The following is a 12,500-nucleotide window of genomic DNA, read 5'->3' as shown; positions in this document are numbered from 1 at the left end:
TTGTGAATGCTTGCAATGACTGTGGCCAATTTGAGAAAGACTCATCGGTATCAGTCGTTGTGAATGTCGAGAATAAAGAATCAATAAAAGACTGGCAACTTCAATCTTGTTGTGCTAAGTTGAATTATTGTAAATGTTTAAAAGGATGTCGCCATGTTGTTCTCAGGGATGGAGAAGTAAGCAATGTTTCAGCGAAACAGCTAAAAGGAGCCTTGCAGGAGAACATATTTGAGAATGAGGCTCAGCCATGTGTTATTGTGGATCTTGATAATAAAGAATCAGTAGATGACTTGCAATTTCGATCTCGTTATGCTAAGTTTGTTTATTGTAAATCTGTAAGAAGGCGTCACCAAAGGGATCTAGAACCAAGCAGAATTCCAGTGAAGCAGTTATCACAAGCCTTGCATAAGAGCAGACATTTCAGGAAATTTGTTCGAAAATATATTAAAAAGAACGTACCGAAACCTTCTGCCATGCATTTATTTACCAAGTTGAGTGTACTTAATCGTAAGTTAGACTATAAGTTTGTAAGACCAAGGTCTGCTGTCAAGAAGAGGAGTATGAAAAGGAAATGGTGTACAGCACATCAAAGGAAAAAAGCTAAAACTTGTGGTCGAAGAGTGAAAGTTAAGTGTAACTCCATTTCAGTAAGATCTGTTTATAAGGACGTTGACCATAGAATGAATCATACAGAGTTCAAGCTGTGTAATGATATTGAGAAAAACCCTGGGCCCATTGATCATACCAGAACTATTCAAGCGCCTTATAGTCAAGGCAATGTGGAAGTGTTTGGCGAAAATGCAGGTACTCAGTGTGTAGCAATGTCTCTTACTTCACTGATTTATAATTACAGGAGAAGTATTAGCTCATCAATGGATTTGGTTAACACTATGAAGATTGGTAATGAATTGTATTCTGGATTATCTAGACTGTCCAGACAAACTTTCCTGTTATTGACTGAGTTGCCGGAAGTTCTGAATGTGTTTACTACAGATTATCAGCTTCAGTACAGTTCAAGTTATAGTGGTACTGTAAATGGCAGATCCATTATACATGATTTAAGTTTCTGTATGCCTTTGGTTGATGCTTTGCTGACATTAGTAAGACAAAACTACCAATCGTTTCTTTTAACAATTGAGTGTAGTACTGTTTCTATGTACTGTACTCCAGATGGTGAATTTAAAATATTTGATTCACATGCTAGAGATGCGTTTGGTATGCCTCATTCTCAAGGAACATGTGTGTTATTAGAAGCACAAAGTATACATGATGTCATATGTTATTTGCAAATTCTGTATGAAAATTCAAATACTTTGTTTGAGTTCATTGGTGTTGAAATAACAAGAATAGAAAAGGAGAAGAATCACCCAGTCAATGAGTACAGTGAAACCACTCAATCAGAACTTGCTGATGATGATGGAGCAATGGTGCATATTTTAGTAAGGAATGATGACGAGTCTTTCATAAAACGATGTTGTGCTTTATCATTTTATTGCATTTGTTTTTCAGTGATTAAGGCATGCACTTACTGGAATTCACAAACTCTAGATGCAATTATTGACCATGGAAATGAGTTTTATCAGAAACAATTTGCATGTCCTGATGCAAATTGCTGTTTAAGAAAATTTCCAAATAAACTTCAAATATATGATGCGACTGTTGATATTGTCTTTACAACACAGAAAGAAGGCATATTTAGTTGTGCATCCAGCAGTAGCAAACTGCTCCTCCAAAACTTTATTTTGAATAACACAAGTGGCAATACTGGATTTATGATATGTTTCTCAAATTACTGTGTAAGTTGTATATTTTAGCACAATTCTAAGGGTAAAAGTACCAAGTACTACTTAGCAATATTCGATAGTGATGGAACACTAGATGAATTTCAAACTGTCAATGACAACAACCTTCTCCTTCAAGCTTTTGCTCATACTGTTAAAAAAATTAATACAATTAATGATTCAAAGGTAGCATACATTATCAGATTTCTAAACTGTTACAGTAATTTGCCAAGAACTTTAAAAGAAAAGGTATTAAGGAAGCACAAATCTAATCTGCACAAAAGATCACTTGCTGAGAAACGAAGAGAAGATTATGCAAAAATGGAACCTAGTGCCAAACGAAAATACTTAATTAACAAAGCAGAATGGTACAAATCATTAGATTGTGCAGGAAAAGAAAAACTCTTGTCTGACAGAGCAGAGTGGTACAAATCACTAGATTGTGCAGAAAAAGAAAAACTCTTGTCTGAGAGAGCAGAGTGGTACAAATCATTAGATTGTACAGAAAAAGAAAAACTTTTGTCAGAAAGAGTACAGAAGTACAGATCACTAGATCCTGCAGAAAAAGTAAAAGTGTTGTCTCAAAGAGCAGAGTGGTATAAATCACTAGATCCTGCAGTAAAGGAAAAACTCTTGTTTGACAGAGCAGAGTGGTATAAACTAGATCCTGTAAAAAAAGATCTGATAACTAAAAATAAAAAGCGGAAGTATAATGCAATGGAACCACTCGTTAAGGCACAACACTTGAACAATAGAAAAGAGGAATATTGCAGAATGGATCCAATAAAAAAGCAAAAAGTAATTAAGCGTATAAGTGATGCCGCAAAAAATTCTAGGAAAAAAAATGTTCAGCATAGTTTGGATCACTGCATTTCAGTATTTCAGAATAAGATCACAGAGGGGCCATATTACATATGTTCAGTTTGTCATAGAATACTAGATAGAAAAACAGTTATGTTACTTAAAGAGAATAAATATAGTGTACGCCATCTTTTCACTGAGATAAAGTCATTTGATGACAAACAATACATTTGTAGAACATGCCATGCAAAAGTTTCAAAAGGACAAAAACCATGTCAAGCTGTATGTAATAAACTGGAAGTTGATGAAACACCACCAGAACTCTCAGTACTAGAAAAACTTGAACAAATATTAATAGCACAGAGGATAGTTTTTAAAAGATAGTGGTAATGCCTAAAGGCCAACAGAGGAAGATTAAAGGAGCAATATGCAATGTACCAGTTGAATGTGATCAAACATGTAGAACATTGCCACGTCCTCCTGAAAGGTCAGGTATAATCCTGTTGAAACTGAAGAGAAAGATGGAGTTTAGGGGCCATGTTTATTTTCAAGCTGTGCGACCTCAACTGATATTAAATGCTCTGATGTGGCTCAAAATGAATAATCCTTTGTATGATAATATATGTATAGATATGAACAAAATAGATAGGCATCTTACAGTATTACAGCAAAATGATGTTAGTTTAGAAGATTCAATTTTGAATAATGACAACCACTCCTGTGGATCTGGCATAAGTGATGACAGTTTATCAAACAATAAAAATAGTAAGAAAGACAGCTCATTTGCAGATGAAAAAAATGATGATCCTTTAAATGAATTTCGAGCACCAACAAGTGAGACTTGCTTACAGTCTGTAATACCTGATTATCCTGTAAGTGTTGAGCAAAATGATGTATCATCTCAAGGAAACGAAGTGTATGCTATTGCCCCTGGAGAAAGTAAACATCCAGTTTCCTTCAAGGCAGACAAACAATGTGAAGAACTAGCATTTCCTGTTTTGTTTCCAAAAGGAAAGTATGGGTACTCTGTCAACCGAAAAATTACGTTGCCACCAGTTAAGTACTTCAATGCAAGACTTTTACATCACAGTGGCAGATTTGCTACCAATCCTGAATATCTCTTCTTTGCTCAGTTCATCATAGAACAGAAGAAAGTATCAGATAGCATCAATATTGCTTTGAAAAAAATGCATGGGCAGCCCATTACTGCTTCTCAAGTAAGATCAAATAATATGCACAGTTTACAAAATCTCATTTGTCAAAATCAGGCTTATTTATTTTTGAGACAAATTGCAGGAACACCACCTTATTGGCAAAAATTTATGTATGAAGTAGTAGCTATGGTAAGACAGCTTGGGATACCAACATGGTTTATGACATTATCCTGTGCTGACCTTAGGTGGCCTGAACTTTTTCAGATTATTGCAAGAACACAAGGTAAAAATCTCACAAATGAACAAGTTGATGCTTTGTCTTATAATGAGAGATGTTCAATGCTCAATGTAAATCCTGTTGTTGTTGCTAAGCACTTTCAATATAGAGTTGAAACATTCTTCACTGAAATTCTGCTAAGTAATACAAACCCAATTGGTAAAATAGTATACTATGCACTCCGCATTGAGTTTCAGATGAGAGGCTCTCCTCATTTACATGCGTTAATATGGACATCAGATTGCCCTAAACTAACACATGATACTAAGGAAGCATATATCTATTTCATAGATGAACATGTGCAGGCATGCCTTCCTGATCAAAATGAAGACTCTGAGTTACATGAGATTGTAAAAACCTATCAAAAGCACAGTCATTCAAAGACCTGTAGAATATACAAAAACATGAAATGTAGATTTAATTTTGGGCACTTCTTTACTAACAAAACTATTGTGGCTGAACCTCTTTCTGATGATTTAGATCCAGAAGTAAAGACAAGTACGATAGAGAGACAAAAAGAAATCCTTAGACTAATTAAAGAAAAAATAGATGAGGTGTTAAATCCCAGTAAGGCAAACTATGATCCTACTTTAACAGAAGCTGATATTTTCAAATCTGTAAACATAACTGAAGAACAATATTACTGGGCTTTATCCATTTCACCTGACTCAAACTATGAGCTGCACCTAAAAAGACCAATAGACCAATAGATAGTCTCATTAATAATTATTTTATTGCTGGTATTAAGGGTTTTAGAGCAAATGTTGACTTGCAACCTGTATTTAACCACTACAAGTGCATAACTTATGTGTGCTCATATTTTACCAAGGATGAGACTGAATGTTCACAGGCAATTATGAATGCTGCAAAGGAAGCTAAGAACGAAAACTTGAGTGTCAGGGATAGCTTAAAGAGAATTGGTGCTGCTTTCCTTTCTACTAGAGAAGTTAGTTCACAAGAATGTGTTTACAGATGCATGCCTGAACTATAGTTACGAAAAATATTTCCTGCAACAGTTTTTGTTAGTACTGACCCACCAGAAAAAAGGGTACGTATTGCAAAATCAGCAGAAGAACTTGATGAACTGGATAATGAAAGTACTGACATCTTTAAATCTAATATTATTGAGCGATACACTTTAAGACCACAGTGTATTCCTTCTGTAGATAGGCTAAGTCTGGCAGAGTTTGCTGCATACTATTATAAAGAATACAGAAAGGACTGCCAAGATGCTCAACCTGAGGTTTTAACTGACGATGCCATTGAATTACACCACGATTGTGATTCAGATACATTTCTTCCCAACAAAATAACACTAATGAAGACGAATGAAGTTATGAAGTGTAGAACAGTCAAAGCTGTAATAAGATATCACAAGCCAAACAAAACAAAAGAACCTGAACTGTATTTTCATCATCTCCTGATCCTGTACTTCCCATGGAGGGATGAGAGAAGTCTTTTAGGAAGTGATCAAACATATGCTTCTAAATTTTATGAGCATAAAGTACAAGCTGTAGTGGAGCGAAACAGAGAGAATTTTGAGCCTGATGCTGATGCTGTTACAGAAGCACTTGAATTTGTTAGAAATAACCAGGGCAATACCACCGACTACAGCTATGATTCTATGAATGACCAAGAAAATGCATTCTTGTTATTGGTGATATGTATCAACTTCCACCAATATGCAGGAAACCTGTCTTTGCAAATTACAAAAATGATGTGTTTAACCTGTACCACCCATGGCACCTATTCACAATGATAGAGCTTGTTGATATAATGAGACAAAAGAATGACCAACCATTTGCTTGCAGACAGCTTGGTGTACCACGTTCATATCTTTGGTAGGTTTTGTCATAAATGTTATCAACATTTATCTATAGTTGTTATTATTATATGACATCATATGGATTAAGCAAAGCAAATTAAATTTAAGACTCTACAACCAATGGAGAGAAAACCATGTTACACAATTTTATAATTAATTGTTTTGGATTAGTAAGCAGAGATTTAGATAATCATATGTCAATTAATTTGAAATTATTAAGATAATTTTTTTCTAGAAGTTGGTAAATTCTATGAATTACTTTACCAAAATGGATCATGTTCATATGCCACAAGAATGTCCAACCTTGCCTAAGCACCTGAGGAGACAATCTTTTTTTCTAAGCTAGAATTTCCCATAGCCGGAAGGAGAGACTTGAAAGGTCTGCTGACAAGCATTTTACAAGGCACCACCATATGGTGCCCCACACCACAAGTAGGTAAGTTTAGATATTATTATTTTTCACCTTACTCAGATATTGTGAGGCAGGAGTTTCAATAACTATAAATAACAGGCATGCTTCTCATGTAACATACCAGTTCAGACCACCATTGAAGGAAAACTGAAGGTTAAAATCGACAATTTTTCCAACATTTTTTTTTTGGAAAGCTTAACATAACTAAAGTTAAGTTTGTGGAGTTATTTCTTCTTGTTTCCTGTTTTTTGTGAAAAAATTACATTCGAAGATGGGCTTTTCCCACTTTTTCGACATTTTAAGTGCGGGCTAAAAAATTAAATGAGGCGCCTGCTGTGACGTATGATATGGGGAACAGAGATTGCATAATCAAGAGAAACAAGGTAAAGATAAGTACTGCTTTGGATATTTTCTTTGTTTCTTTGCTGTTTCTTTGTGAACTCAGTATTAGTAACAAACATCAGTCTAAATACTGCTTCTATAAGGGGGCATTCTCGCATGTTTTCCCCACATCATACAGTATATCATAACCTGTAAAAATTACCGTTGATCCTTCCAGTCTGAGCCGCAATGCTGATGGCCCAAAATTGCAATAAAAACATTTTTTCATGTGGAAAAATGATGAATATGCCAGAAAAAAGTTGAAAAGATTATTGTGAATGGTCTAAAGCATAAATAAAAAATGCTTATTTTTTGCATTCAGTCCCCTTTAAAAATAAAGATAAGAATCATGATAATAATTATAATAATTATAATAATAATAATTATTATTACTATTACCATTATTATTGAAATACCATTAAACAATATTAAATGGTATTATTACCCTTACAATATTTAATAGTATTATTGCAATACCATTAAACAATAAAAGAAATATTTATAAAGCCCACCTTATTTACAATAATAAAATAATACTTATTCATAAAAATAAAATCTGGATTCTTGTTATTAAATATCTTCTTCTCTTTTACATGTAGGTGTTAGGATGAATATTCAATAAATTAGTTATCAGAGGATTGTAGGTAGGACTCTTACTAAAGGAACTCTGATTTCTTTTTTCCTGGTTTGCTTTGCATGTGACATGCTGAAAAATAGTTGTTTCAAAAGTCCCCAGTTGTCTGTTATGTAAATTTCTTTAAAACCAAAAACACTCGAGTTAAACTCACATTCATCTTCCGTAAAAGTTAAAAGTCCGTAAACTTTTCTTATTTGCTTTTTTCTGCAGAAATACAATGTACATCCAACAAGAGAACATTCTTAAGCTGTTAAGTAAACACGCAAGTGAAGTTATGATCCTCACAGTTATCAAACGCAATCTTAGCAATTGCGTAGAGAAGACTGAAAATTTCAGGACGTCAACGGGATCTGAACCCATGACTTTGTGATACCGGTGTGACACTCTATTAACCAACTGAGCCATGAAGCCACTGTCTTAGGGAGCTGGTCATTTGTGGATTCAAGTGTTCTCGTGATGAATGAATCAATGAACAAAATGGTATATGATTATTACTGATCAAGTAAATGCTTGGCATCTACAGCATCTATGATGAGAAAGACATGAGCAGATAGGCTCCTGTTATGGTCTGGGATTCCAAAAGATTTATATCAAGAGACTGCAACAGTATCCTGGAAACACCTTAAATCTGAAGCCATGAACCGTTACGCTGACATATCGGTAGTACTTTGATAAAATCTGACAGTAGAATGAAAATTTGGACAAACAAGACAAAGAACATTGATCTTCGATCAGGGCAAAAGAAAGCCTACGAGTAACAACCAAATTGTGGCCGCCAAAACCACAGAGATTAATTGGCGTATGACAGAATAAAGGCCAAACTCTAAACGCGTTAAATGGATTTATTCAGTATTGCACGCATGTAAGACTTATCTTCTCAAATTACATTCACGCTTGAACAGTTTACCGCGGTCCTATTACTGTTGTCGGATATCACAAATTTGTCACGTAACAATTCCTTTAACGGTTTCTAAACGAAAGGAAAAATATGGCTTGTATAATGCTTCGAGTAACACACAAATGGCTATCTGAAAACTGACTTACGGAACATGCTTGAACCTCTTCAGATTACAGGTGAAACAGTTAAGTCCGCCAAATGATAAAACAACATGGCAGGCAAGTCTCACATGTTCCCTAAGCCGTGCGAAACTGGGTGCTAAGGACACAAGTTAAACCGCTGATGAAACGGAATAAATTAGACGCTCCATGAGCGTACGGTAAAGCGCATTTTACTTTTAACTTGATGTTTTGTATACTACAACAAAGATCTTTAGAAGTGACGCTTGAACAAATTGGAATATGATATATCTAAAATTAAGAAGACTGATAACTAGAAAGAATAAGATAAAATTGTAAAATAAATAGATAGCAGTGAAAACTGACCGTTTAATAAAGACATACTTATTCCAACATGATGTCTTCTCTAAATGAACGATTATCGTTAATTCTTAATTTGCTTTGAATTTAATATTATCGTTAATTTAGGATTCTGTGTCCCATGATTTGTGGTAGCAGAGAAAATAAGGAAATAAAAAAAGTTATACCGTGGATTGGATTCGAACCCGAAGTTTTTATTCTATAGGAACCGCTTCTTTCCGCTTCCGCTTCTTTCCGCTTCACCACTGAAGCATTTTCAAAAAAACGTTTATGTAACTCTGCCAAAAAATATACTAGGATGAGGAAAAAAGTCGGCCAAGAAGTTGTGACCCTCCCTTTTGAGAGTTTTAAAACCTCCGACCCTCCTCTTAGTCCATTAATAAAATTGTGACCCTCCCCCAGGGCGAAATAGTCGAACGGTTGTTAACAAATAACATTCTATGTTTCTTTTTGCACGTCAAAGTTTAAAAAATAATAGAGATATCTTGCTTTCCATGTCGTGCACGTTCTACCAGATTTGGTAGTACACAAGATGTCACTGATTTGTAGACCATCATTGTCGCCGACATCATTGTCGTCATAATCGTCCTTATCACTGTCTTCATCGTTCGTTGTCACTCTCGTCGTAATCTTGATCTGTATCACTTTTCTCGCCGGTATCTGTTGCTTCTTCCTTCCACAAGGAAGCAAGGCGCCAGTACACGGTCCACCAAGAAGCTGAGAGGCTGCAGGCCAAAATGCAACAACTGGATAATGCAAAGAACCCATCCACTGCAGGTTACTTACTGAGGAAGAACCACACATTAAAACCTCACGATAACACCGTTATAAAAATGAACTTAAATCGAATCGAAGAGGCAGAAAAATCTTTTCAACAATTTGAGGAAAAAGTTAAGATAGATCTAGAATCAGCAGTTCTCTCCAATGGAAAAATTAAAATTGGAAGAAGAACGTCCCACAGGTTCAACGAGGATGTCATTTCTGTGCTGATCGCGCTCAAGACCAAGCTAGTTACGACTAAATCCAAGCTCACTGAGTTCGGAGCAAAGGCCTCAAATATCTTTCAGGTTGATTATGCACCCTTAAAGAGGAAATCTCATTCGAAAAAACAGAATAAACACCACGCTGCAAAACGTAAGGCTGTTCGTAACTCTCAGAGGACGTCAGCGGTTTTGCAAAAGATAAGGACTCTCTTTGCGAAAAAGGTGACATACACAAAGAGATCGTCTTAAATTTAAAACAAAGAGAAAAGAAATGGGCAGAATTATTGGTATCCCAAAATGTCACATCTCAGCTAAGCAGTGACGCGAAGGACTATCTTGCAGGTTTACTAGGCAAGGAAAGAGGTGAAGCAACTAATTCCTCCCTGGTCGACGATAAGAACAAGGATGATGAAGATGATGATGATGTTGCCTGGAGTGAGGAACAAGACGAAAGTGATGATGATGCCTGCAGCGTTTCTGTACTGCACAAACCAGGAGAGGCATCTTCGTCAGATATTGAAGATTATGGTCCATATTGGAATAATTCCTCAGAGTCCATGCCATACCTCGATCATCTTTCAGACTAAATTTCGAATATTTGCGTTTTTCCTGGTTCCTTTTGCTTGCTTTTCTTTTCTTTTCTTCAGGCTTTAGCCTGACTGTATCCTTTGTTTTTAAACCGCCTTTGATATCAAAATATTTAATAGGCAAGAAAATGCTCCGAAAAAACTGACAACAACGTGGTTATCTTTTGGTGACAGTGTACATGTTTAAATGTTTCTTTCAGTGCTGTTTACTGATGACTTTCTCTCATGTTCTGTTTTGAAATTGTAAGAACTTTGCACTAGGAAAAAATTCAGTTATGTATTTTAGGAAACAGATATGCTTTATAGAGACTTTTTGTAAAACAGTGCTCCATGTTTACATGTGTAATTACATAATAGAACAGATACAGTTGGCTGAAATAAAGAGAATTCTGAGTTTGAAGACTTGAGGTAAATACTTGAGCTAAAAAATGGTAACCCTCCCCTCAAAGGCATTTTTAAAAAAATGGCCCTCCCCAAAGTGAGGCTAAAAAATTGTGGTCCTCCCCCCAAACATAGTAGCCCTCCCCCTCCGCTAAATAATGACCGGTCCCTTAAATAGACCTTTTCGGGTTGTACATTTTGTTTTCCCAAGACAGATCATGTGATAATACTCAGGAGGCTTGGTCGTTTGTTTTGTTCATTAAAAAGAGTGCATGCAGGCATATTCATGCTTGCATGTTCTCATTTTAATGAATAAAACAAAAGACCAAACCTCCTGGGCTCAGTTGTTCAAAAGCTGATTAACACTAATCACAGATTAAAAATTAGTGAAGGCTTCCGCAAATAATTTATCTGGGAGACATTGACAAATCACCATATTTAAGTGATAATCGAATTCAATAATTTTTTTCAGTTTTATCATTCGATCATTAAATTTGTTTTTCATAATTCCCATCAATTAAATCACTTTCTTGAAGCTTAGGAAAGCGAAGTGCCATTTTAATACAAGAGCGTGGTTTTACTTATGAATGAGGAGAATATTAGAGGGAGTTTCAATTAAGCGTCGTAAAAGCAAAACCAAAGTTATTACTTTGGCCAATCAAAAAGGAGTGAGACTCCAGTAAAACAATCAAAAGTCGAAGTAATTACAGGTAGCCAACACAAAGCGCAGGGAAATGTGCACACGCAAGCCACCGTTGATTTTGATTTCACTTCTGATTAGTGGAAAAAATGGCGCGAGAACTCTGAATTAATGAGTGAGTGAAGTAATCATAACCAAAGCAATTTGGTAATTAATTTCGACATTCACTTGGGAACTGGTTAGTTTGCAGCAAAAAAATTTTTTGTAGACAGTTGTTTGCAGGTCATCTGATAGGCTCTAAGCTAACGAAAAAGATCGAAAAAAATACATTGAACGATAATATTAATTATGTTCATGTATAGTGATGGGCTCCTAATAATTGAAACTACAGTATTACATAATGTATGATTCGAGCTCCTTTTTTGAGCAAAGGAATTTGAGGAGCTGAGGAGCGTTCCTAGGGACGTTGTTAAAGACACGTTAAAATGGAGGCTTCTGATTGGTTCGAAGTACAGGGGTAGGCTATTAGAATTATGAAAGCTTTAATACTTTGAATAATTATCCAGCTGGTTTCTGATTGGCTGAGAGGAGATTTGATTGACAGAGCGTGGGAATTTTTCAGGGGTGTGGTCGTGAGCGTTCAGTGCGACCCGTTTTTGTAGACTTTTAAAGGGGAGAACCCGTTTTAGGCGTCGAAGATGTTTCTTTAGGTTCCAGACCTGATGGGGCGTTTTCACAATTAGGAAGAAAAGGTCCCAGGCCCCCTCGAATAAAAACACAAAACACACAAGAAAATCCAATCAAAAGAGATTTTAATGACTATTTACAAGATCTATATAAGAAGATGGTGCTCCGCATGTGCACCCTAGTTTATTATTATGCGGGCAATGAGGATCCAAAACGCAGGTGTTATTCCTATGTTTTAAAGTGGAGTGCGCCTTACCCCAAAATATTTATTTCGCTAAAATGAATCTTTTCACCCGTTAGAGACGCATTGTGGCCTTTTTTTCCTTTTTCTAAAAAATCCTGCCATTTTATAGGCTTCGAAAATTACGAAAATCCAAGCATCTTTTGTTTACGACTGAGTCAGAAGGGGAGTGGGTCTATTCCTAATTTGACGTCACAATTTGCTTTGCATGCATTTTTACAAAGAGTTAATGCAATGTAAATCAGTTTGTGACGTCAAATCAGGAATAGACCCACTCCCTTTCTGACTTGGTCGTGAACAAAAGATGCTAAGATTTTCGCAACTTTCGAAGCCTAT

General features: G+C 35.8%; 1 protein-coding gene and 1 pseudogene across 1 annotated transcript; both read left to right on the top strand.

Annotated features, from left to right (window-relative positions):
• The window catches only part of LOC138010912 (uncharacterized), a 227,047-nt pseudogene that overhangs the window by 99,908 nt on the left and 114,639 nt on the right, over window positions 1-12,500 (top strand).
• LOC138009729 (uncharacterized) lies at window positions 2,972-4,723 on the top strand. Its single transcript, XM_068856754.1, has one exon. The coding sequence runs from the start codon at window positions 2,972-2,974 to the stop codon at window positions 4,721-4,723; it is 1,752 nt and encodes a 583-aa protein (XP_068712855.1).

The sequence above is a fragment of the Montipora foliosa genome, chromosome 7 (genome assembly GCF_036669935.1).
Source record: "Montipora foliosa isolate CH-2021 chromosome 7, ASM3666993v2, whole genome shotgun sequence".
NCBI classification, from domain to species: domain Eukaryota; kingdom Metazoa; phylum Cnidaria; class Anthozoa; order Scleractinia; family Acroporidae; genus Montipora; species Montipora foliosa.
The sequence above is the reverse complement of the archived record's forward strand: the minus strand, read 5'-3'. Positions and strand labels throughout refer to the sequence as shown.